Source organism: Pan paniscus, chromosome 19 (genome assembly GCF_029289425.2).
Source record: "Pan paniscus chromosome 19, NHGRI_mPanPan1-v2.0_pri, whole genome shotgun sequence".
Lineage (NCBI taxonomy): Eukaryota > Metazoa > Chordata > Mammalia > Primates > Hominidae > Pan > Pan paniscus.
This window is the reverse complement of record NC_073268.2, coordinates 96,993,486-97,019,522: the sequence shown is the minus strand read 5'-3', so window position 1 is coordinate 97,019,522 and position 26,037 is coordinate 96,993,486. Positions and strand designations below refer to the sequence as shown.

General features: G+C 56.3%; 1 protein-coding gene across 26 annotated transcripts; it reads right to left on the bottom strand.

Annotated features, from left to right (window-relative positions):
- Positions 1-422: 422 nt before the first annotated feature.
- On the bottom strand, positions 423-23,731 carry ENDOV (endonuclease V). 26 transcript variants are annotated; one of them, XM_063599459.1, is made up of 10 exons: positions 23,437-23,618; positions 22,866-23,037; positions 16,630-16,768; positions 16,351-16,390; positions 14,374-15,094; positions 13,517-13,585; positions 12,997-13,125; positions 9,956-10,020; positions 8,757-8,815; positions 423-2,460 (listed from the first exon to the last, which is right to left on the bottom strand). In XM_063599459.1, exons 1-10 carry the CDS (start codon positions 23,490-23,492, stop codon positions 2,450-2,452), a joined length of 1,461 nt encoding a protein of 486 aa, XP_063455529.1. In that variant the 5' UTR covers positions 23,493-23,618; the 3' UTR covers positions 423-2,449. The 26 variants fall into 26 exon arrangements, with proteins under 26 accessions (XP_063455529.1, XP_034798954.1, XP_063455527.1 ...); XM_034943063.3 differs by having other exon boundaries at positions 14,982-15,094; positions 16,634-16,768; XM_063599456.1 differs by lacking the exon at positions 423-2,460 and adding an exon at positions 8,245-8,547.
- Between the last annotated feature and the right edge of the window lie 2,306 nt (positions 23,732-26,037).

Here is a 26,037-nt window from a genome sequence, read left to right as displayed (position 1 = left end):
GGAGTCAGAGTCGAGACGTCACTGCACTTAGGGCCCCCCTGCACGCCCCTCTGCCTGCCGCCAGGGAGTAGGGTGGGGACGGGGCAGGGGGGCACATGCCAGCCCTGCAGACGCCCACCCTGCAGGGGAAGGGCGTGTGACGCAGGGATGGGAAGTTGGGGCTCCCCCACCTACCAGGTGCCCAGGCCCACCCCTGCCCAGCCCCTGGCCCGTGAACCTGCTCCCCCAATTCTAGCCCCCCTTGACCCTCACACCCTGTTTCCCCTGCTTCAATCCCCTGCACTCTACTCCCCCAAACCCGCCCCCCTCCCCAGAGCAGCCTTGGGGAAAGGGGCTGGGCCAGCTCAGGGCTGCCACTGCACATCCCCACGGTGGGCTGGCATCTCTGCAAGATGCTTTTGACTGAAGAAAAAAAATCAAGCTTTTGAAGAATTCAAGTTAGTTTTATTCAAAGGTCTTACTGAGAATCCTAGACCCAGGCCCCAGCCCGGGAGCAGCCTTAGAGAGCTCCTGTCTGACTGCCCGGCTCAGTGTCTCGGCCCACTGCTTGGCTACGGGGGCCGGGGCTCAGGACCTGCACAGTCACATCCATCCAGCTGGCTCCGAAGTTACATTACAGCAGAATCACACCAAGGTTTGGGCATAAGAGCACTTCTGGTTACAGGTTACAGAAGCATAATCGCTAACCTTGGCCAACATTTTGTCATGTGCACGAAAAGCCAAGGACCAGGGTCCTTCATCTTTTAAGGAATACAGTGACTCAGGCAACAGACGCGGGGCCGTGTGTTCTTTCCTGTTTTGTTTTCAAAGCATCTCTCTGGAGAGCTGCAGTGTCACAGAGTAAGGGCCCACAGAAATGAGCACACACTTAGGTTTGCTGCTGACACGCCCTGCCTCTCCTCATGCGGTTCATGTGGCCATCAGCCGGGGCTGAAGACCCCTGGCATACACCTGCACCCCAAATGGACTACAGGTGCCGCTTTCATTTCAACTCTCACCCCTTTACGGTTCGGAGCCCCACACCCACTTAACCCCAAGCCCAGTGGCAAAGCTTCCTGAGAGGCCCGGAACCGCCAGCCGTGAGTTCTACACCACCCCCACTGTCCTCCTGAAACCCTGCTCCCCCAAAGACAGGCCTTACTGAGGACTTGGTGGGGTGCTGGTCAGGAACTGCCCGGTCTTTGGGGAGGGGGTGCTGGCTGTCCGCCTGGGGAGAGCCTGGGAAAGGCGTGCAGGCAGATGTGGTTGGAGCTCCGACTCTCTGACTCTTGGGCTTAGGTGAGTCCTCAGCAGGTGCCCTGCACGCCTGGTCCCCTTTCCCAGCCAGATCACTGCTCAGCATCTGCAGAGTCAAGGAGGACTCCCCCAAAACCATGCATGGCCAGACGGCCCAAGTTAAAAGAAGATGCCAGTGACTAAAAGCAGGAGTGAAGGCAGGGACGTTCTCAGAGACCTCACACACATCAATAAAATCCCGTGAACGACGGTATGCCAACAGATGAGATAAATGGATGAAACGGAAAAACTCCGAGAAACACACAAGCTAGCAACTGACTCAAGGATGGACAATCCGAACGATCTATAACAAATACATAGATTGAATCGAATCAAAATCCTCCCAAAGACCCAAGACCAGATAGGCTCACTGGCAAATTCCACCAAAGGTTCTAGCAAGAATTAACACCAATCTCTCTCTTCCAAAAAAACGGAGGAGAGAACATTTCCTAACCCAATCTATGAGGCTAATATTATCCTGGTATCAAAACCAAAGGAAGACATCATAAGAAAACACCAGACCAATATCCCTTATAAATACAGATGTAAAAATCCGCACCAAAATACAAGCAAATCACATTCAGCAGCAGAGTAAATGGATTATACACCATGACCGAGTTTGATGTATTCCACAAATGGGAACTGGCTCAACATACGAAAATCAATCAATGTAGCACCTCATATTAACAGAAGAACACAGGATCTTTTCAATAGAGGCCAGAAAAGCATTTGACAAAATCCAGTACCCTTTAAGGATAAAAACACTTAACAAATTAGGACTAGAAGGGACCGTCTTCAGCTGGATGAAGAGCATCCTTGAAAATCTAACAGCTCACATCACATCTAGTGGTGAAAGACTGCAAACGTTCCCTTAAGATCAGGAATACGACAAGGACGTGTGCTCTCACCACCGCGTTCGATCAGGAACGAGACAAGGACGTGTGCTCTCACCACCGCGTTCGATCAGGAACGAGACGAGGACGTGTGCTCTCACCACCGCGTTCGATCAGGAACGAGACGAGGACGTGTGCTCTCACCACCGCGTTCGATCAGGAACGAGACGAGGACGTGTGCTCTCACCACCGTGTTCGATCAGGAACGAGACGAGGACGTGTGCTCTCACCACCGCGTTCGATCAGGAACGAGACGAGGACGTGTGCTCTCACCACCACGTTCAACAAAGTGCTAGACGTTCCAGCCAGAGCAATGAGGCAAGAAAAAGAAATAAAAGGCGTTCAGAGTGGAAAGGAGGAAGTGGAAATGGGCCAGGTGCAGTGGCTCGCTCCTGTAATCTCAGCACTTGGGGAGGCCGAGGTGGGAGGAAAGCTTGAGCCCAGGAGTTGGAGACCAGCCTGGGTAACATGGTGAGACCCTGTCTTTACAAAAAAATCTTGAAAAACTAGGCCGGACACAGTGGCTCACGCCTGTAATCCCAGCACTTTGGGAGGCTGAGGCAGGTGGATCACGAGGTCAGGAGATCGAGACCATCCTGGCTAACACGGTGAAACCCCGTCTCTACTGAAAAAAAAAAATTAGCTGGGCGTGGTGGTGGGCGCCTGTAGTCCCAGCTACTCGGGAGGCTGAGGCAGGAGAATGGCGTGAACCCGGGAGGTGGAGCTTGCAGTGAGCCGAGATCACGCCACCGCACACCAGCCTGGGTGACACAGCGAGACTCTGTCTCAAAAAAAAAAAATTAGCCAGGCATGGTGGCACATGCTTGTAGTCCCAGCTACTCTGGAGGCTGAGCCAGGAGGATTGCTTGAGCCCAAGAGGTCGAGGCTGCAGTGAGCCATGATCACACCCCTGCACTCCAGTCTTGGCAACAGAGCGAGACCCTGTCTCAACAACAAAGCAAAATGGTCTGGGACAACTGGCTACTCACAGGTATGACATGGGACCTGCTCCCTTACACCATACACAAATTTAAGTCAAAATGGATCAAAGACTTAAAGGTAAGAAGCACTAAAACTATACATTTCTTAGAAGGAAATGTAGGTGTAAATTTTCATGGCCTTGAATTAGTCAATGGCTTCTTAAATCTAACATCAAAAGCATAAGCAACAAAATAGATGGACTTCATCAAATTTAAAAACTTTCATGCATCAAAGGACACTAACAAGAAAATAATGACAACCCACAGGAGAAAATATTTGTAAACTACAGAAGTGATCAATATCTAGGATTCAGAACATATAAAGAACTTCTGCAACTCAACAAGATGACAACCCAATTTTTAAAATGGGCAAAGGATTTGAATAGATGCTTTGCTCACGAGGATATACAAATGGTTACTAAGACATGAGAAGGCGCTCACCATCATTAGCCATTAGGAAATGCAAATCAAATGCACAATGAAATACCACTTTTTTTTTGAGGCAGGGTCTCATTGTCACCCAGGCTGGAATGCAGGGGCACAATCACGGTTCACTGCAACCTCAACCTCCTGGGCTTAAGTGATCCTCCCACCTCAACCTCCCGAGTAGCTGTGATTATAAGAGTGCATCACCATGCCTGGTTAATTTTTTAGTTTTCTGTAGAGATGAGGTCTCACTATGTTGCCCAGGCTGGTCTCAAACTCCTGGGCTCAAGTGATCCTCCTGTCACAGCCTTCCAAAGTGCTGGGATTACAGGCATGAACCACTCACTGTGCCCAGCCGAAATACCAGTTTCTACTCCAAGGAATGGCTAGAATCTAAGCGGCAGATAATAGCAAGTGGTGGCGAGGGTGTGCAGAACCTGCAACCCTTGGGCATTGCTGGTGGGGATGTGAACTGATGTAGCTGCTATGGAAAAGTCTGGCAGTTTCTCAGAAAGTTAAACACAGGGTCACCACATGACCCAGAAATTCTACTCCTAGGTATATATACCCAAGGCAACTGAAAACATGTTTACACAAAAGCGTGTACATCAGTCTTCATTGCAGCATTATTCACAAAAGCCCTGAATGGAAAAAACCCAAATATCCACCAGGATTAACAAAATGTTTATACTGATCCATATGATGGAATATGACTCAGCCATAAAGAAGAATGAGGTCCTGACACCTGGCACGACACAGGTGCATCTTGAAAACATTATGCCAAGAGAAGGAAGCCAGACAGAAAAGACTATACGGTGATTCCACGCCTGCATGGCGCCCACAGCAGGCCTGTCCAGAGACACACGGTGATTCCACGTCGGCATGGTGCCCACAACAGGCCTGTCCAGAGACAGGAGGCCCTTGCTGGGTGCCAGGGTCTGGGGAAGGGGGAACGGGGAGAGACTACTAATAGATATGGTGTTTCCCTTTGGGGTAAAAAACCGTTCTGGAACTAAACAGTAATGATGGTTGCACATGATTGTGAATATACCAAAAGTCAATGAGTTGTAGTGGAAATGATGACTTTTATCTCAAAACAAACATAAACTACTCACATAAAAATTGTCTGCAAACTTATCTCCAGGCTCTGGCCTGCTCCTTCTTGCAAGGGGAGGGGAAAATGAAGGACCCCCTGACCAGGTCCTGGCCAGGCCCTCAGCTGGGGAGGCCCACCTGACACCCATGGTCCTTGAGGAACCAACGGTTTTAAGCAGAGCCTGACCTCCAGCCCCAGAGGAGCCCAGAGCCATCTCTGCCCACCCTCACAGAGGTGGGTCGTTGGGGTTGAAGCTACTGCTCTTTGTGCAAAGCCTACCACATGCCAGGCAGTTGTGGGCATTTCTTCTGAGTCTCCCGGCCCCCTGGGAAGCTCCCCTGTTGGAGTGAAGCCCCAGGGCGCAGGAGGTGTGGTTCTGTCTGGCTCCAGAGGAAGGGGGCAGCCAGGCCTCCCTTCGAGGACCTGAGTTCTGATGGCTTGGGATGGCGTGAGGAGCTGCCAGCTCAGGTGGGAGCCTGGTAGATGAGACCTCCCTGACCTGGCTTCATCCTCTCATCACTGGGGTTGGCATAGCTTGGCGGACTGACGGCCTTGTGGGCCTCACCTCTCCAAACCAACAGCCTTCCCTCACCAAGGACTCACCATGTGCCAAGGCTCCCCGCTGAGCCCTTACACACTTCACCTGGTGGAATATCCCCCACCACATGGGCAGGTACTGACCCCCGTGGGACGCGTTTTGAGCTTTGCTCAAGGCCGGCCTGGAAGAGACAGTGGGATCTCAGCCAGCTCTGCCCAGCTTCCACACTGTGCTTCTAATGCCTCTAATTCCCTGCCACCTGTGGTCCTGGAGCTCTGGACAGGGAAAGCTCTAGAAGTCAGGAGGGCATTCTGTGGGAATGCCAGTGAGTGTGGAGAGGGGAGAGGCATTTGTTTGGGGCAGGGGGTGCTGAGCCTCCCAAGGGTCCTACTGGCTTGGGGCACACACATGGCATCCTGGACACCAGGCTCTGGGTGTGTCTGGGGTGGTGGAGCCCTTTGACTCAGGAGGTAGGTGGAATGAGGCACCAGCTGGGTGCCACGTTTCCCTTTCCCACGAGCACCCTCGGGGAGGTGGAATGGGAGCGAGCAGAAACCTGGGTACTGCTGGGCCACCTGCAGTCAGCAGCTCCCCTGCCTAGACCCTCACACGCCCCCATGACTCCATCTCCCACGACTCTGCTTGAGGCGAGGTCCCCCATCGCCAGCATTGGCTCTGTCCACTCCCTGCCTGAGGAGCCCTGTTCTTCCAAGGGCCATGCAATGGTCTCACCTATGCCTCAGTGGGCCTGGGGGCCAGCATGAGGGGCCCCCAGAGTGGTGCCTAAGCCCCGGACTCACGGGCAATGACGCAGGACCTCTGCCTCCCTGTCCCCCAACCTGGACGGCATACCCCAGGACAACGGCTGTGCTCGGTTGGTGTTACTGCCGGGAGAGCCCAGCCCGGCCTGCTTGTGCCGGTGACATTCAGAGGTTTCAGGGGAACACCTCTGGAGGCTGTCCACAGCCCTGCTCTCCCTCCCATCCAGACAGGACTCCACGGGGGTGCTGGGAGGCAGATCCTTGCCAAAGATGCTAGGTGGGCAGACGCCCTCCCCTCCAACCACTGATGCCTCATTCCTGGGCCCAGCCAGGTGCTGGACTCTACCACCCCATGCCCCATTTATTAGGAGTGTACCGAGTGTCCACCGCTGGGCAAGAGACCTATGTGTATCCCCACCTTTAACCCCCAAAGCTTCTGAAGCAGGTGTTCATGTTCCCGGTGAGGAAACAGGTTCCAGGTGGACACGGCTGCAGCTCTCAGCTTATCAGGTGCTGCCCTGGACTCTCCCAAGGGGACCTTCAGCGCCCACCAGACAGGCACATCTAGACCGGTCTGCACCCCACGTGTGGCTGTCCCCGAGGCTCACACAGCTCCGCAGCTGACACCCCTCCCAACTTGAGCTAGAGGCAGACAGGGTCCACACAACCTCAAAGCCGGCCTCACCGGCTGTCAACTCCACCCCTCTCCCACCCCAAGGACTCTCTGGGGACGCTCTCCCCACACTGGCCTGAGTTCCAAGGCCCTTCCTGTCTGCTGCCTCTCCCTTCCCAAGGCAAGTGGAAAGGGAGGGCCGTGAGCCATCCCCATCCACTAGCTCCTGCCCCTTTCGGTGGGAAGGGCAGAGATTCCTCTGCCGCGGTGAGGGAAGCCTCAGTCCACCGGTGGGGTCCTCACTGAAAGCTAGATCCCCGACAGGCCCAAGTGCCCAGGGCTGAGTGAGGCCAGTCCGGGGCCACTGACACCCCGAGGCATGGAGGGCCTGAGGGGCCGCACTGGGGCTCCCTCTCGCCCCACACTGCTCATCTGGTTCCGGCCAGCGTTGCCGACGGATGGCAGCCACAACAGTCCACCTAGTTCCCGCTCTCTCCTGTGCCCCCCGTGACTTCAGGCACAAGGTGCCCGCAGAGCCCCTTGGCATCCGCTCCCCCCAGCCCCACTTGTCCTGGAGTGAGTCTACTTCTTATAGAAATTTCTAGAATAGAGTCTGCTCCATCAAGGAAGGGCAGCTACACAGCCTGGGCCTCTTTTCCGGAGCCCCTGCCCCTGCAGCCCAGCCCTCCAAAGCAGCTTTCGAGTGAGCGCAAGCGGGTGGGGCCAGCACTCCCCGGCCCTGAGTGCTGCTGCCTGTGTACCTGTTCCCTCAGGCCCAGGCTCGCCCTGCTCCTCAGGAACACCAGGATAGCACCTTCTCGGAGGGGCATGGAGGCGCGCCAGAGACCCGGCCTCCCTGGATTCTTGTCCCAAGCTGTCAAATCATGATCACCGGCCCCTTCTTGTAGAGGTCAGGTGAATGGCAAGAAAGGATTCCAGGGACTTCTTCATGCTCTGTGGCAGATTCCAGCATCCTCAGGGGGCCTGGGGTCTGGAGGCCAGCCGGCATGTCAAGGGCTGGGGGGTGCTTGCGAGGTGCCCAGGGGCTGGGGCTGGGCTGCAGGTGGGCCATCCCCTTTGCCCCCACTCCTCAGCTGGCGCCTCTAGCCCACACCAAGAGAAGATGAAGTGGCCAGACAGGGGCCTAGGGCTGCTTTCCCACAGTGGAGACAGTTTTGAGGCTGTGCCTCTGGGGCAAGGCGGGCAAGGACAGAGGACAGTGATCAACTTTCAGAGCCTGTGGGGACGGTGCCACCCCCGATCCTAGCCCCTGCCGGGCACAGAGCCTGGCACCCAACCCCTCAGGCACCAGTGCCACCCTGTCTGGCCTCCTGCCCCACAGCCCAGACTGCCCGTGTGCTGCCCCCGTCCTCGGCCCCCTCCAGGCTGAGATGAGGCTCTCTGCTCCCTCTTCCCGGGACAGGCTGGAGGATGGCCAGGACTGGGGTCAGGGGTCATGGCAGGCAGTGAGCAGGTGCTAAAGCCCAGCTACCCCAGCTAGGACCCCTCCCATGTCAGGGCAGAGGTGGTTCAGTATGGCTGGGGCTGGGGACCTGCTTTAAAAATGAACCCTGATTTTGCAAGTAAACCTCGGGGTAAAGAGATCAATGGAAATAAACAAACAAACAAATATGTAAAATAAAAAATGAATCCTGAGAAGAATAAAAAAGAGCAAGCAAGTTCCATCTATTGAAAGGGGCGGGCAAAGCACAGGCTGCAGGGGTCGTGCAGGCTGCAGCTCCGAGTCCCCTTCGTCGGCTCCGGGAAAGCGTCTCATGCGCTCTCAGGATCTGGCACTTGCCCCCATAGAGATCTGTCCTCTGAGGCACCGTGACCACAGCTGACCAGCCGATGACGGAGCAAAGAGGGGCCGTGGTCACCTCTGCCCCACCTGGTGCTGGGCTGTGCTGCGGCGTCCCCCTGGGGTGGTGCGGTCAGCCTGTCTTTGGGGACTGGGTGCTCCACCTGCGGCTGAGGTGAGGTTCCCCTAAGTCCCTAGACCACCCCCAGGGGTGGTCAGTGTCCTGAGGCCAGAACGGGGTGGCCGGTGGCCTTCTTGTCTTCATGGTGCCCAGTGCCACCCTACTGCCAGTCCTTGCCCGTCTGCTCCTGGGAGCCTGGCCTTGGGGCTGTCCTGGGGCCTGGGCTGTGGTCCTGTGGGGGCTGGCCCTCACCTGAGGACTCTCCAGAGTCTCGTTTGGGGCATGCCACTGGCCTCTGCGCCTTCGGGCTCCTGGTGATAACATTGAGAAAAGGACAGCATCAGATGCTAGCGCCTACCTGACACCCCCTCACACCCCAGATGGGGTCTGGGAACTGCGGTTGGCCTGGACACTCAGGGCCTGCTACAGCCCAGGGCAGAAGGCCGGGCAGGGCATGCTGCTCAGACACGCAGCTTGCATTCAAGCTGGCCGGTCCCCAACTCTGGGAGAGCTTGGGGGGTCCCTGCCACCTGCTCCCTCAGTTCTCAAAGCAGCCTAGGGAGGCCTGGGAACAGCCCCTGGCTTAGAGGGAAAATGAGCACGAAGGAACCGCAGCCCTTCAGTAACTAATCGTGGGCGAGGGCAGGGCGAATCCCAGGCCTGGGGCCTCCTGCGATCTTTGCCTAGGGAGTGGGGGTGTCCTCTCAGCCTGGAGGCTCAGATGCAGGGCCTGGAATCCAAACTGCCCACACTGAGAGAAGAGGAAGTGGCCAGACTGAATTCTGCTTTACTCCTTATCAACACTCAGTGTCCCAGCCTCCTCATCTGTAAAGTGGGGTCCCAGCCTCCTCATCTGTAAAGTGGGGTCACAGTACTTGTCTCACATCAAGGTTGCTAGCAGGATCAAACCATCTGCAATGGTTTTAAGACAATGCCTTGCACTGTTAGCGGTGACTGTGCCAGGCACACTGTCACTCTAACTTACAAGAACCAGTGGGACAAGAATTACAGAGCCTATCCCGACGATGAGGAAGCTGAGGCTCGAAGAGTGCAAACGCCACAGCTGGCTATGCAGGGCTGGATCATGTCTGACTCCGAGGCCACGCCTTTTCTGCAGAGCCCACGTCCTGGTACCTCACAGGCTAAGTGGACTGAGGAAGGCTGGGGATAGCCCTATTGGGAGGTAGGGCTTGGACCAGACAGGGCCGTAGTGCCAGGGCTTTGCGTGGAGGCAGTGGTGTTTCTGGAGAGTTCCCACGAGAACGGGAGTCTACCCCACTCCACTCTCCTCCCTCTCTGAAGACCTCTCCTGTGTCCCCTGCCTTCCCTGGCCCTGCACTGTCTGTCCTGAGCCACAATATTGCAACAAGGAGAGGCTGAGCCACCGGAAACAGCCCATGCAGGTGTCTGTGAGATGCCCCTTTAGTGCCCCAGCCTCCTTGGGTGCTCACCTCAGTGTGGGTGGCCCCGGGAGTCCCAGCGACTTGCGGATGTGCTCTCGGGAGCTGATGTCAGCCTGGGGGAGAGAGACGTGCTGCTGGGTGCTGAGCTGGTCTCTAGACCAGTTTCCCACCAGGAGCTGCTGCTGGCAATGCCTCCATCCCCCACAGAAGCCCACTCAGGACACACAGGTCACAGCCAGTTCTTCAGGCTCAGGAGCCGCGGCCCTGTTGGCGAGTGTGGGACAGGCATGCCTGGGACTTTGGGGTCAAAGCCCTGCAATGGCAGCTCTCAAACCGAGCTGGGCAGTCCCTGAAGGGCCTGAGTAGCTGGTGAGTGGACAGGCTGAGTGAGGGGGTCCTGGGTCTCCTCCCCACCAGTGGCAGTTGGAGCTGCTCAGCCTTCACTGGTTTCCAGTCTGTGCTTCCCTGTAGGCTCTGCGTAAGCCGAGGCTTCCCTGCTAACACTTGCTTCTCTGGGGGCTCTGAGCCCAGCTGGTCTGTCCTCTCCCTGACTAGATCAGCAGTAACCCCTGTCCCGTCTCCAGAATCACCAAGATAAAAGAGGGCGGTGGGCCACAGGCTGGGATGGGGGCAGACCCTAGCAGGGAGGGACACTGAACAGGGCTCAGGTCTGAGTGGGAACCTCCGGGGGCATGGGGGGTCTGGCCCTGGGAAGTCCCCCTGATCCCAGCTCAGATGAGCTTAGATTAGCTTCAGGGCTGCACAACTCATGGAAAGCAACGGCTAATCCCCCAGCCTGCTCCTGCTTCCATTCATGGGGGAAGTGGGGCAGCGGTAGGCGGGGCCAGCACCTCTCACCTTCCCCTGGAGCGGCCCAGCCTGGCCTGGCAGGAGAGCCTGGACCTGGCAACCAGGAGCGCAGCAGCGCCTGTGACCATGGGGCCACCAAGACGGCCCGGCGCGGAGCCAGGGAGAGAGCAGACCAACACTAACCCCGTCTGTGCTCTCCCAGGACCTTCTGGAACAGAGCAGGAGGTGAACCTCTTGAGAGGTGAGTGAGCTCAGGAAGAAAATGGACCCAGAGACAGAGCCAGCCCTGCAGGACACAACCCTCGGCTCACACCCAACAGTAAGAAGCTGCGGGCTCCTGGTACGGGGTGGCTGCATATCCCAACTGGTTGCGGCTTTCCTTCCTCTGGAGGGTGGGCCCAGGATCTGGCAGGCTCTTTGCTGGTGCTAGGCACAGATCCTTGCTCTATTTCTAGATGCTTAAGGTACTCACAGGCCAGGTGTCCCCTCCCTTGCAAGGATGGGCCACTGTCCTACTCTGGGGCGCGCTGAGGCAGAAAAAGGTATAGGAGCTCCAGGAACTGTGCTATCTGCAGCAGCAGCACGACCTAAAGTTCCTGGGGCTGAAGGCCTGGGGGACAGTTTCTTGGGTTCTCTCTCGGAAGACCACACGGCTGAGTTGGAATGGAGGAAGAAAGGCCTCTTTCCTGGGGGCTGGGGACACAGCTCACAGGCTTGAGAGTCCACACACCTGTGCCCTGAGCAAAGCCCTGCAAGGCTGTGGAGCCCGCTCTCAGACGCCACCACTGAGCACAGCTCCTCAGGGCGAGGGCCATTGTGGTATGTGGGCTGCTGCTGCCCCCTGGAGGCCACACTGCGCGCCAGCAGCCGGAAGGCCCCGGCACGAAGGTGGTGGCCTGGGGGTTTTTCACTGGTGCTGCGGCTGCCCCAGGGCAGGCTGCAGGGCAAGCGGTGGGGTAACATGGGGAAGGGGCAGACACCAGGGAGGCTCAGGGGCTGGGCTGCTGGAAGCAGCATGGCTTGTGCAGACCTGCGTCCACAGCCTCCACAGCACGCACAGCGGCCACCTAAAAAGGCCAATCTGCGGGCGCCCCGCTGCCAACTCACAGCCATCCAAGTCCCTGTGGGTGACGTCTGAAACCCTGGCGCACCCCAAGATGCTCACGGGCTCCCACCCACTCTGTACTTCACTGCCATCTGGCTCCGGCCACACCTTCCTGCTGAGTTTTTGTTTTTTAAAGTTTTTTTGAGATAAGGTCTTGCTCTGTCACCCAGGCTGGAGTGCAGTGGCCCAATCAGGGCACACTACAGCCTCGACCTCCTGGGCTCAGGTGATCCTCCCGCCTCAGCCTCCTAAGTAGCAGAGACCACAGGCGCGCACCACCACACTTGGCTAATTTGTTTTTACGTTTTTTTTGTAGAGACGGGGTCTATGTTGCCTAGGGCGCCCTCAAACTCCTGGGCTCAAGTGATCCTCCCACCTCTGTCTCCCAAAGTGTTGGGGTTACAGGCGTGAGCCACCCTCCGGGCCCCCCATTTCTTGAGCACATCAAACTCCTTCCTGACCAGGACTGTCCTTCCCCTTCCTCCAGCGGGTCTCTTCCTAAGACTGACTTTTCTTGAACCCTCACTCTGTGGGCTTCTCTGGGACAGCATCCACCCGTGTCTTGTGGTCCCCTGGTCCTATCGAGGCTGTCTGTGGGCATCTCGTGCCAGCTGTCTCTTCCCTGGCCCACAGGCTGAGTCCTTTCTCAGCTGAGCTGATGGCTTCAGCAGAGTTCTCACCCTTCCTGGGGGACCGAACACCAGTTTTGTGCTGGGTCCTGGGGCGGGCATACCCAAGTCCCCAGACTGGCGTCTCTGGGGCCTGCACAGCTTTCCTGCAGGAGCCTCCTGGCTCAAGTTCAGCTGCTCCCTCTGGGACCTGAGGGGCTGGCTGGGAACTGGCAGGACACCTCACCACCTGAGCTAACATCACTGATTCTCCAAGCTGGCCTGTATCTGGGTGCAGGAGGCTCAGAGAGGCTGGGAGGCTGAGTGCATGGGGTGCAGGGCCTGGGGATGAACTCTTGGGAGCCCTGCACCCCCCAGTCTACTGTCCTGACTGCAGGGCCCAGCAAGCTCTCCAGCAAGATGTCTGTGACCTGTCCTCGGCCCAGGAACCCCCGTCCTCATGTCACTGCACTCTGACCCCAGCTGAGCTGCTGGGGAGCCCTGAACAGCAGGTGGCAGGAAGCAGAGGAGCCTGTGCTGCCTCCCCGCATCCCCAGCACACCCACCTGGCGCACAGGCTCTGGGATCCGGAACCTGCAGCAGCAGCAAGTCAGGCGCACAGCGGCCTCCAGGCTCATCCTGTGGCCCACGGAGATGTAGAGGGGCCTGGTGCTGCGGTCGTGGCTCCTCAGGGCCTGTGACAAGGAAGGCGAGGGCTGTCCTGTGGGCTGGGCCACTGGGACCAGGGTCAGGACAGCCTCAGCAGCTGGAGCTCTGATAAAATGTCCTGGGGGCAAGGGGGAAGCTGAAGGGGCAGTGCTCTCAGGGGCCAGGGCCTGCCCACCCTCAGGGCGCCTTCCTGCTGCTTGTCCCTGGGGGAGGGTGGGCTCCCTCAGCACGGCTGGAGGAAATAAACACAAACATCACACCCTGGGCTCAGTCAGAGGCAGGAGGATGGATGGACGGGCAGGCGGGGGGTTGATGTGGGCAAGTGTGAGTGCACGCGTGTCTGCATGCACCTGTGTCTGCCTGCAAAGGATCCCCTACCCCGGGGCTTTGGAGGAGCTCAGGGCCCTAGCTACTCACCATTCCCAGGACAGTCCCAGAGTCTCCCAGCAGAGGGAATGAGTCTCCTCGAGTCTGCAGGAGTCGGATCTGGAAAATGGGGGGGGAAATGGGGAAAAAACCCCTCTCTTCTTGGTGAAGGGCTGAAGGCAAGTCTCTATTTTTTGAGACGGAGTGTCGCACTGTTGCCCAGGCTGGAGTACAGTGGCGCGATCTCGGCTCACTGCAACCTCTGCCTCCCATGTTCAAGCGATTCTCCCACCTCAGCCTCCTGAGTAGCTGGGACTACAGGCATGTGCCACCACGCCCAGCTAATTTTTTGTATTTTTAGTAGAGATGGGGTTTCACCATGCTAGCCAGGATGGTCTCGATCTCCTAATCGCGTGATCCACCCACTTCGGCCTCCCAAAGTGCTGGGATTACAGGAGTGAGCCACCGCAACCGGCCCAGGTCTCTTTATTTTTAAAACCCAGTCACTGGGCCAGGAAAGGGAAGGGGACTGATCTTGGAGGTGAGCCACAGCCCAGGCAAAGCCACACCACCTGAGACGACACTGAGCGTGCAGGCGGTGAAGTGGTCTTGCCCCTGAGCTGAGGGTGCTGCCCACAAGACCCTGTCCAAACCTGATGATGGGGCTTAGAACAAGGGCAGCAATCTGCCCAGGGCCGCTGTGCCAGGCTGGCAGCCACACAGGTGCCGCCACTGCCCAGTGACCGGTGCTGAGCCCGCTTCCTTCCTGTGGCTTCTCTCCTGCTTTGGGCACATCTGACACAGCTCAACAGGCTGGTATTTCTGGCGGCGGTGGACTGGCTCATTGAGTGGGTCTAAGGTCCCCATCAACAACAGATTTTTATTAAGCAACTGCTCCATGTAGGCACCTGAGAGCTGGGAGGAATGAGAGACGCAGTCTCTGCTCTCAGAATCTGCCATCCAGTGAAACAGCTGGGGGTGTCAACAGCTCCCTCCATTGCGAGTGTCTCACTCTCAGTGCCAACATGGGGTCCCAGAGGAGGAAGATGCAGGGGAAGGTGAGGTAGGAAGAGTGTGGGTGGCAGCTCCAGGCAGGTCTTGGGGGGAGGGGGGCCTGGAGGCTGTGGTACCTGAGCATGCAGGGGAGGAGACAGGGGCTGGGGCAAGGCGGGGTGGGGAAAGCACCAAGTGCGCCTGGGACAGCCTGGAAGCCCGTCCTGTCCCCAGTAACTGGAGGACTTAGCCCTACTTGGTGTGCCACGGTGGCTCAGAGGCAAGGGGGACCAGAGAGGCAGGCACACCCAGGAGGCAGGAGAGGAGCTCAGAGCGCCCTCAGCTGAGACAGGCAAGGCAGCACCCGGAGAAAAGCAGGTCTTCCTTACTCCAGGCCACAAGCCAGGGATGAGGAGGGCAGCGTCAGCAGGCAAGGGCTGGTCCAGAAGTGTCCTCGTGCCCAGGGCCACCACAGCCCCACCACTGAGCTGCCGGGCATGGCCTGCAGCAGGCCCCTCCTCACCTTCTCCTTGTGCAGGGCGTTGTTCTCCAGCCCATCCACCTGCAGAAGTTTCTTGGCCACCCCAACACACGGCAGGTCTGTAAGGACGCCAAGGTGGCAGGCCACCCCAAAGCCTGCCAGAGAGAAAGGAGGGTGGGGTTGGGGAGGTGGGGCTGGGGCCTGGCGCAGGGATTCAGGACAAGCCAGTCTTACCAAAAGCTTCCCTAAGTGAGCAGAGGTCTGTGGACAGGCAGAGGGCTGGGGAAACCAGATCTAAGTCCCAAGCGGACCTGGGCGAAAGCCCCCTGTGCCCGATGTCCTGGGTGCAAGGCCGTGGAGGAAGCCTCCTTCTCTCTGACACGGTCAGTGCCAGGGTCAGCACCTCGCTGGCGTGCTGGGATACTGCAGCTCTCCGGTCATTTCCTGCACCTCCCAGCTTCCTCTTCCCTCGACGCATGAGCATGTGGGGCGGCACATGACAACCCTTTGGCTCTGCACCCATGTGCGAGGGCAGCAGCCAGGGCCGAGTCACACTTGCTGGCCAGGAAGGCCCAATGTCACCCCTCCTGGGCCCTCTCCGGGTGCTGCTGCGCCGCCCGCAGCTCTGTATGTAACAGTAAAAGAGCCCATCTCCCTAGGCCGGGCGCGGTGGCTCACGCCTGAAATCCCAGCACTTTGGGAGGCCGAGGCAGGCGGATCACGAGGTCAGGAGATCAAGACCATCCTGGCTAACACGTGAAACCCCGTCTCTCCTAAAAATACAAAAAAATTAGCCGGGTGTGGTGATGGGCACCTGTAGTCTCAGCTACTCGGGAGGCTGAGGCAGGAGAATGGCATGAACCCGGGAGGCGGAGGTTGCAGTGAGCCGAGATCGCGCCACTGCACTCCAGCCTGGGCGACAGAGCGAGACTCCGTCTCAAAAAAAAAAGAGCCCATCTCCCTCAGCCACGCTCCCTAGGCCAAGGTTCCTGGCATCAGTGGGGGCCTGGGTACACCTGTCTAGTTGTGGACAAGGGGCCTGACGGGCCATGCAGGTTGGGCGGCTGGCAGGGAAGGCCACTCTGAGCCCGGGCCCTGGGACATCTTTTGGTGATCAGGTCAGAACTGGATAGTGGCACCTGGAGATGAGCCAGCACAGGGCACTGTAGAGAAGGCAGTGGCGGACAGGAAAGAGGTAAGGGGTGAAGCGAAGGTAGACAGTCCTTTACCGGCGGTGGGGGAGGCGGGGCTGAGCGCACTGTGCGTCCCCGTTGCGCCGAGAAAGAAGCCATTGGAGGGGGCTGGCGGCAGAGGCCGAGGGCCCAGCATTTTGTGTGGGGGACGACAGAGGTGCCCTCTCCCCCACCTCTTCCCCACAGTGCCCTCCCTGGACCTCCAAAAGCAGGATTACCTCGGTGGTGGAGTACCCCGTTTCCATCCACAAGAAGGACCTATGGAGCCACAGGGAGAGTCACAGTCAGCTGAGCTGCCCCTCGGCCCTCAGGACAGGGCCATCCCTGAGGCAAGAAGGGGGCACTGTCTCTGGGGTCCAGCTTTTTAGAAATCCTCATTCCTCTCTTCCAGGAAGCTCATGAGTCTCTCCCTGCCACTGCGGTGGTGGCGACCTGCAGCAGCCTTCCCTCCCCCAGGGGGAAGGAGAGACCTTTCTCTTGTCCTAGGGATGAGACACCTGCCTGGGGCATGAGGCCCGGCTCCTTCTCCCGCAGCTGCTGCACCAGCTCCAGCAAGAAGGGCACCTCTCGGAAGGCCAGGAAGCCCGACACGTAGGGGGCTGTGAGGCTGACCATGCGGCTCTCCTCATACACCACCTGACACCAGGCACGCAGCTCAGTGGGAAGCACAGCCTTCGGCCACCTGCCCCATCCCCAGTCCCTCCATGCCCTGCCCCCCTCATCCTTCCCTCTCCCTTACGTCACCCTCATGGCTCCCCTTCCCTGCCTCACCTATGAGATGATGGGTTTGGAAGAAGGAACTAGAAGATGTACCCTGCAAATTGGTGGTGGGCAGGTACCCTCGGGACCTGGTCCATAGGAGCAGACCCCCCCAGGACCTGGTCCGTAGCAGCAGCTCCCCCGGGACCTGGTCTGCAGCAGCAGCACCCCTACCCCGCCCCCACGGGGACCCGGTCCATATGAGAACCCCCACCCCGGACCTGGTCCACTGGAGGAGCCCCTCCCACCCCAGGACCTGGTCCTTATGAGGAGCCCCAACTCCCAGACCTGATGTGTATAGTAGGAGCCCCTGGGACCTGGTCCATAGGAGGATTCCCTGGTATCTGGTCTGTATGAGGAGCCCCCAGGACCTGGTCCATAGGATTCCCCGGGATCTGGTCTGTATGAGGATTCCCCGGGACCCGGTCCATAGGAAGATTCCCCGGGACCTGGTCTGTAGGATTCCCTGGGATCTAGTTCATAGGATGAGCCCCTGGAGCCTAGACTGTAGAAGGATTCCCTGGAATCTAGTCCATAGGAGGAGCCTCCGGGACCTGGTCCATAGGAGGATTCCCTGGGATCAGGTCCGCAGGAGCCCCCCAGGACCTAGTCTTCATCAGAAGCAAGGCTAAGGTTGCTGGCTGCATCACCTCTGCCTGCCCCTTGCTTTCCTGGTGTCTCCTCCTTTGTGTATTGAAGCTGATGCCCCACCCCACCCCTCCATGGGTTGTTGGAGGCTTAAAGAAGACACAGTGTTGGCCAGGCGTGGTGGCTCACGCCTGTAATCCCAGCACTTTGGGAGGCCGAGGAGGACGGATCACCTGAGGTTGGGAGTTCAAGACCAGCCTGACCAACATGGAGAAACCCCGTGTTTACTAAAAATACAAAATTATCTGGGCGTGGTGGCGCATGCCTGTAATCCCAGCTACTCGGGAGGCTGAGGCAGGAGAACTGCTTGAACCCAGGAGGCAGAGGCTGCAGTTTAGAGCACAACATGGCAGGCCTGAGTCTCCTAACCTTGTGTTTTCCTTAGTCACACTGCCCTTAATGTGAAGACGTTTCCCACTATGTCCACATTCTGCAGACCTGTCTACCTTCCTGCAGTTTTGTTACTGAATCCCCCAAATCTCTTGGTGACAGCTTTCAAATCACAACTTCCACTCCTCACTTGTGGCTGGATCAATAATTAAACACACCAAAGCAGACGGAGTGCTCTGTATTAGCACAGAGGGTTGGGGATCATTCTCTCAACATCTTCATCAATGACTCAATGGGGAAACTGATCAAATCTGCCCATGACCCAAAGTGGGGAGGGTCCATTCTGATAACAGAATTTGGGTTCACAGAGAAGCCAGCAGGCTGGATCACTGACATCCCCACAGAGTAAAAGTCACTTTGCACAGTGACACGTGGAATTCAAGTGTGGCCTGAGTTCCCACAGGAGGGGGGTGGCTGCTTACATCTGAATCTCTCCCATAATGTTATCATTCAGATGACATTATGGGATGACTATGATGTGTAATCAGTATGATAATGACACTGTGGCTGTGGAGGAGAATGTCATTCTCAGGACAGGCCTGCTGATGTCTTCTGAGCTGTCACAGTCGCTGGGATGTACGGTACACAGGCACACAAAGAGCGCATGTGCGCCAGAGAGAATATTCCAGAGCAGCAACAGCTGAACGTAAGTAGAAGGAATACAGGTGTCCAACGTATCCTTTTCCAATTTGGGGGGATGTATGTACATTTTCAAATTAAAAATCTGGGAAAAGAAAAATCACTATGATTAGTGTGGGGGGCAGGTCTGGATGACCAGCAATCTCAACATAAGCCAGTGACCTGGTGCCCCTCAAAAGCTACCAGTGTTTCCAGCTACACCGACTGAAATGGCGTGGGTGACAGTTAGGTCTAGGGACTTGGGTAGACCACATCCAAGTTCCTGCATTTGATTCTGAGTGCAGACGGAAAGACGGATTGTGTGAACGGAGGGCATGACCAGAGGGCCACTGGCCAGTGAAGAAGCTGGACGTCATCGCAGCCTCTTGGGACAGTGTGGTCAAGGAGCAGGCAGCTGTTTCCAGCAGCAGAAGGGCTGACAAGCAGAAGGCAGGGAAGATCCGTTCTGTTTTGCTACCTGAAGGCAGAACTGATCGATGGGAGTCACAGACAAGTAGGAGTCAGCTCCCTGCGGAGCAGAACACACTAGCCATTGCTCAGCGTCCAGCACACAACAGGCTCCACCAGGCCTGTGGAGCAGCACACACCAGCCATCGCTCAGCATCTGGCATGGAACGGGCTCCGCCAGAGGCCTGCGGAGCAGCACACACCAGCCATGGCTCAGCATCTGGCACAGAACGGGCTCCGCCATCATTTGTCAGGGATGCTAAGGACAGTGTTCTTCACGGTGGGAAAAGCAGGCCAGTGGTTCTCCAACCCAGCTCTGCTTCAGAATCACAGGAAAGCTTATTTTAAAAAGCAGATTCTTATGCTATACTCTGGGAGAGTTTTTCCCCCAGTAAGTGGGGTAGGGCTCTGGAATCTGTTTTTTTTTTTTTTTTTTTTTTTTTTTTGACAGAGTCCTGCTCTGTTGCTCAGGCTGGAGTGCACTGACGTGATCTCGGCTCACTGCAAGCTCCGCCTCCCAGGTTCACGTCATTCTCCTGCCTCAGCCTCCCAAGTAGCTGGGACTACAGGTGCCCGCCACCATGCCCGGCTGATTTTTTTTGTATTTTTAGTAGACACAGGGTTTCACCGTATTAGCCAGGATGGTCTCGATCGCCTGACCTCGTGATCCAGCCGCCTCAGCCTCCCAAAGTGCTGGGATTACAGGCATGAACCACTGCGCCCGGCCTGTTTTGTTTTGTTTTGTTTTTTTCCTAACAGGTTTACTGAGATACAACTAACATACCATAAAGTTCACTTGTTTAAAACATATAATGCGATGGTTTTGGTATTTACAGAGTTCTGCAATATCACTACAATCTAACTTTAGAACATTTTCCTTAACCCCTAAATAAACCTCATCCTCATCAGCAGTCACTTCCCATCCATCCCACCCCAACTCCAAGGCCCTAGGATCCACTTTCTGTCTCTGTGGATGTGCCTACGGAACCTGTTTCTCAACACACTTCTGGGTGATTCTGCTCCTGCAGGTCCACGGTCGGGCATTCAGGAACCAGTGGACCAGACTGTTCCAAGATCCTTTCCTAGTCTAAGCTTTCATAGGCGGAACAATGAATACCAACGAAGTAGCAGGTGCTTTGCTTGGTGCTGGGGTTGTAAAAGAAATATGGTACACCCTACTCTTGAGAACCTACAGTCAGTGGGAAAAATGGAATCATAAATGACTAACTTTAATACAATGTGAGAAGTGCTCTAACAGCATGTGCATTCAAAAGAGGCCCAGGATGCAGATGAGGTGATTAATTTGCAGCCAGGAAAAGTTGGAGGGGGAAGGGAACGCTGTGTTAACTGCTTTCCATGCATTTCATGTACTGCTCATCACAATTCTGTGAGCTGGATATTAATACCACTATCATCCTCAAGTCAGAAAAAAGGAGACAGAGGCCTAGAGGGCAAAGTGGGGAGTGGCAGAGTTGGGTGTGAGCATGAGCAGTCAGGACCCTAAGACTGTGCCCCCACTCCCTATGCTAGCCTACACAATGGCCAGGGGACCTCTTAGAGTAGGGGCTGCTGAATATCCCAATCTTAGCACACAGTAGGCACTCAGTACATTTTTGCTTGATTTGGACTGAAAAGGGCCTCCCAAGTAAAGCACAAAGCCATGGAAGCAGGAAGACGTTTGTCACCTTCGGGAGTCGGCAGAGGAGCAATGCGAGTGACGCCAAGAGGCTTCCGGAGCAGTTGACTCTTATGTGAATCATGAGCCCACTGTCCATTCACACACGTATCTATTGAAGGAAGAGTCCAGCGTCTTCCTCATGCTATCCATGGTGGGCAAAGCAACATGGTTTCTACCATCATGGAGTTTATATTCCAGTAGGGAAGACAGGCCAGTTCCATTCCAGCAAGACAAGAGGAAGCAGAGGCTTGCTACGGTCTAAATGCTGGTGTCCTCCTCAAATTCCTGTGTTGAAATTATAACCCATAGGTGATGGTATTACCAGGTGGGGCCTCTAGGGAGGTGAGTGGATCACCATGTGAGAACACGGTTAAGAAGCTGGCCCTGTGCAACCTGGAAGAGCGCCGTCACCACAACCTGATTGCGCTGGCACCCTGATCTTGAGCCTCCAGCCTCCAGAACTGTGAGAAATAAATTCCTGCTGTGGGTAGGCCACCCAGTCTAAGGTATTCTATTACAGCAGCCCAAACGGACTAAGACATGGTGCTGAGGGACAAGTCCTGGTCTTGTGGGATGAGAGGGAGCTGAGTGGAGGAAGTCATGTCTAAACTGAGCCCAAAGAGATGAGTAGGAGTTAGCCAGATGGAAACCCTTCCGGGAGAGGAAACATTACTGCAAAGGTCAGGCCGCCAAATACAGCGTAGCACACACGTGAGGGACTCAAAGTGGGCTATAGGAGGTGGGAAGAACTGAGAATGGTGGTGAGGGCTGAGCCTCCAGCGTCATATTAAATTACGCAGGGGACAGGTCATGACGGGCCTTGACGCCATGCCAACCAGAGTGAACTTTATTCACCATGAGGTCATGAGAAGGGCACTTCAATGTTCTAAGAGGACTTGTGGGCTGGGTGTGGTGGTTCGCGCCTGTAATCTCAGCACTTGGGGAGGCCAAGGTAGGAGGATCCCTTGAGCCCAGGAGCTGGAGACCACCCTGGGCAACATAGTGAGATCCTGTCTCTACAAAAAATAAAAAAATAAGCCGGGTGTAGTGGCTCACACCTGTGGTCCTAGCTACTCAGGCTAAGGTGGGAGGATCACTTGAGTCCAGGAGGTTGAGATCAGATCTTGACAGTGAGCCAAGATTATGCCACTGCACTTCAGCCTGGGCACAGAGTGGGGGAAGGGGAAAGGAAGGAAAGAGAGAGACAGAGAGAGGAAGGAAGGGAGGAAGGGAGGAAGGAAGGGAGGAAGGGAGGAAGGAAGGAAGGAAGGGAGGAAGGAAGGAAGGAAGGGAGGGAGGGAGGGGACTTGTTGCTTTTGAGGAAAATACTTGCTTTTTAGGAAAATTGGTCTGCTGGCAGTATGGAAAAGAAACCACTGAGGAGGAACATTTGAGCCAGGGCACCCATGAAAATGCTGCTCAGGAACCCACAGGAGTGATGGTGGCACAGCCAGGGAAGGAGCAGAGGGGAAACAGACAAGGGGACAGATTCCAGCGACATTTAAGAGGCAGAATAAAAGCCAGCTAGTGTGCAACTGGACGCGAGAGGAACGGAGGGGCCCAGGAGGACGCAGATCTCCAGCTTGGGCAACTGGGAGTGTGGTGGACAGGTCACTGAGATGAAGAACCCAAGATAACAATCAGACTTGAAGATAAAGCTCATGAGCTGATTCTTAACAGTCACAGAATTCCCTTAATTTTTGCCTTTTTTTCCCTTCCAAGACTCCCCAGACTTTTTTTTTTTTTTTTTTTTTTTGAGATGGAGTTTCGCTCTTGTTGCCGAGGCTGGAGTGCAATGGCGTGATGTTGGCTCACCGCAACCTCCGCCTCCCGGGTTCAAGCGATTCTCCCGCCTCAGCCTTCCGAGTAGCTGGGATTACAGGCACGCACCACCACACCCGTCTAATTTTGTATTTTTAGTAGAGACCGGGTTTCTCCATGTTGGTCAGGCTGGTCTCGAACTCCCGACCTCAGGTGATTCCCCCGCCTCAGCCTCCCAAAGTGCTGGGATTACAGGCGTGAGCCACCGCGCCCGGCCCACTCCCCAGACTATTAATGACATCCTACAAAACGAGAAGCCGGGTTCTACGCTTGCACTGCTCCCTGTCCCGGAGACCGCACGCCCGAGCCCACCGAGGGGCCCGCCTCGAGCTCGGCGTCCTCCCAGGTTACCTCGAGCTCAGGGAAGGTGAGCACCACCAGGGAAGCACAAGCGCGGACACTGTCCCCTTTCACGAAGGACACGTCAACGCCCCCGACCCTCTGCAGACCCGAGAAGGCGGGGTCTCGCTGCCACGCCTCGGTGTCCCGGTCTACGACGTGGGCCTTCAGCCGAGCTTGCTCCCTAGGAGGACAGAAGCGTCAAATTTGGTCGGGGTCACACCTCAGACTCTGCTTCCTCCACCCGCGCGGCTGCAGCGGACAGAGCGCCTCTGCCGCGTCTTCTCCCGCTTCAAGGAAAAGCAAGGGACATACCGCCGAGGCCACAGTCCCTAGGAGCCCAGGCGGCGGAGACCCGCGCAAGCGCAGGCCAGACAAACTGGCCGGAAGCGAGAACCGCGCCCACCCCGCGGACTACAATTCCTGAGATCCCTCCGCTTCCGCGCCGGAAACTGGGCTTTGCTTTGGAGGCTCGGGCGGTGGCAGCTCCGATTCCACAGCCTGAAGACTATGAGCTCGGAAGGTCCGCGAAGGGCCGCCCGGCCTCGGCCCCCGCCTCCTGCGCGTCGCCTGACAGCATTACCGTTTCCACAGTGACAGCGTTTCCTCCGGCGGCCCTCCCGCCGCCTCCAGGGCCATGGCTTCGTCCCGGGCACCCCTTCCGCACGTCACTTCCGGAAGCGACTCGCGCAGGCGCTGTCCGCCCTCGTTGCCATGGAGACGCTTGCGCTTTCCCGGGCCGCACTTCCCACCCGCGTCTTCAGAAGTCCGTGGCCGCTGGGTGACCCCTGCGTGAACGCACACGCACGCACACGGCTTCAGGTTGCCCCGCGGCGCCGCGCGCGATATCGGCTCGGATCCCGGGAGGCCGTCCGCCCCTTTTTCAGCGGATAGCTGAGGCCAGGTAAGTGACCGCGCGAGGACCCGGGAACTCCGTGACGCCCGTCCCGCCTCTGCTGTCCCCGCCGCAAGCGCTGCGCTCTGCACGGCGAGAGGGCCTCTTGCCCTGTTGAGAGCCGGCGGGCACGGCACTTCTGCCCTTGGAAAAGGGTGGTCCAGCACTGCAGGTCCCACTCCTTGGCCCGGTCAGCGTCCGCCTTTGCTGAACCCCGAAAGGATTCACCAGGTTCAGGACAGCCCGGCAGTTGCCTCAGGAGCACTTACTGAGCGCCTGTCGTTGACGCCCCCACCTCGATGGCAGCTCAGGGGTGCCCTCAGGCTTTTGAGGGCAGGTGTCGTGTATTTAAATTCTTCACAGTTTAGCGGGCTGGACTCGCGGGGGTGCTGCAAACTTGGACTGGGTTTCATCTGGGTCGGACCTTGCTGGGCAGAAAGCTTCTCCTACCAGGCAAAGTACGGCGACCTTGGGGGGGGTCTTGGTTCTTACCTCGTGTTCCTCATTGAATGAGTGTTGGTTCAGTGCTCTCGCTGTACCAGGTGTTGTGCGAAGTACTGTGAGGGAGAATATGTATTTATTTGTGGGGAGCCGACTTTAAACCGGTGGTTGGGAAAGGCCTGAGAGGCGATATTGAAGACACCTGAAGGGTGAGGGAAAGAGCACGGCGGGTGAGTGGAGCAGCTTTCTCGTGCAGGTCGCGGGGTGGGAAAGAGGTTGGTGTATTTGAAGCACTGAAAGGCAGCCACTGAAGCTGAAGTGTAGCAGTTTAACCCATGGTTTTATATTCTCCTGGGAGGATTCAGAAGGGTGTATGTGTGTATGTATATATAATAGTCTGAATATAAACGTCAAGGGTGTTAGGTTTTGAAGGGAAGGTGAAGGTTAAAGAATGACGCACAGTGAGAGTGCCGGCGCGCGGGCGGCTCTACAGCAACACAGGTGTATTGCAAACACCTGTCGGGGGCCAGCTTAATGCCAGAGCCCACCAGCGATTACAGGCTGGGGTACTCATAGGCTTGGGCAGGAGGGATCTAGGCAGTATGGCTTGCTGTCCGGGAAGATGTTAACGTGTTCCCAGGATGAGGTGGTTCCGGCAGAATGTGGTGTTGCTTGCGCTTTGTCCCAGCAGAATATGTTAAGAGGCAGGCTGTTTCTCATGGCTCGAACCCCCGTGGAATGTTTCACTTTGACCAAGGTCTGCAAAATGGAAAGGGGCTTACAAAATGACGCAGTTTGGACTAACAAAGGGGAAAATACAGAGGATGAAATTAGACTCTAGAGGATGAGGCTCAGGAAAGGCTTCATACAGCTTTGGGAACTGACAAGGCTTTGAAAGCAGGGTCAGTTTTCAGCGAATGAGCGTCACCCACTGCACCCTGCGCACCCTGCTCTCCTGCTGCGGTGTCTTTCCCACCAGAGTGTAGCAGGACAAGCCGCAGACAAAACCCCTCAGACACCGAGTTAAAGAAGGGCTTTATTCAGCTGGGAGCTTTGGCAAGACTCACGTCTCCAACAACCGAGCTCCCCGAGTGAGCAATTCCTGTCCCTTTTAAGGGCTCACAACTCTAAGGGGTCTGCGTGAGAGGGTCGTGATTGATTGAGCAAGCAGGGGGTACGTAACTGGGGGCTGCATGCACCCGTAATTAGAACGGAACAGAACAGGACAGGGATTTTCACAGTGCTTTTCTATACAATGTCTGTAATCTATACATAACATAACCAATTAGGTCAGGCGTCGATCTTTAACTACCAGGCCCAGGGTGTGGTGCAGGGCTGTCTGCTTGTGGATTTCATTTCTGCCTTTTAGTTTTTACTTCTCTCTTTGGAGGCAGAAATTGGGCGTAAAACAATATGAGGAGGGGTCTCCCTTATTCTCCCTCTCTGAGAATCTCAGTAGAGGGAGTTGTCACTTTTATTTTTACTACCTATGTTTTCTTGCAAGACAGATCGATAGTGATTCATATAGTACAGTTGTGCTGAAGCATTTTGGTGAACTAAGGTAGCGATGAAGCTTTTTATCATTTGAAGAAGTACGGGTAGCAAACAAGGGAGCAGAACGCAGGTTTCTATTGCTATTGTAACTCCTAATATAAGAGTTTTAGATCTTTTTAGTGCTGGGAACCATTTTCCAAACATGGCCCCAGGATCAAATCCATGCCACACTTGCACGGGCACATGTGCCAGTTTTGTCATATTTCTAACTGTGTCTTCAACTAATTGCCCTTGATCATCTATGTGTAGACAGCAATTAGTAAGGTTAAATTTTTTACACACTCCTCCTTCAGC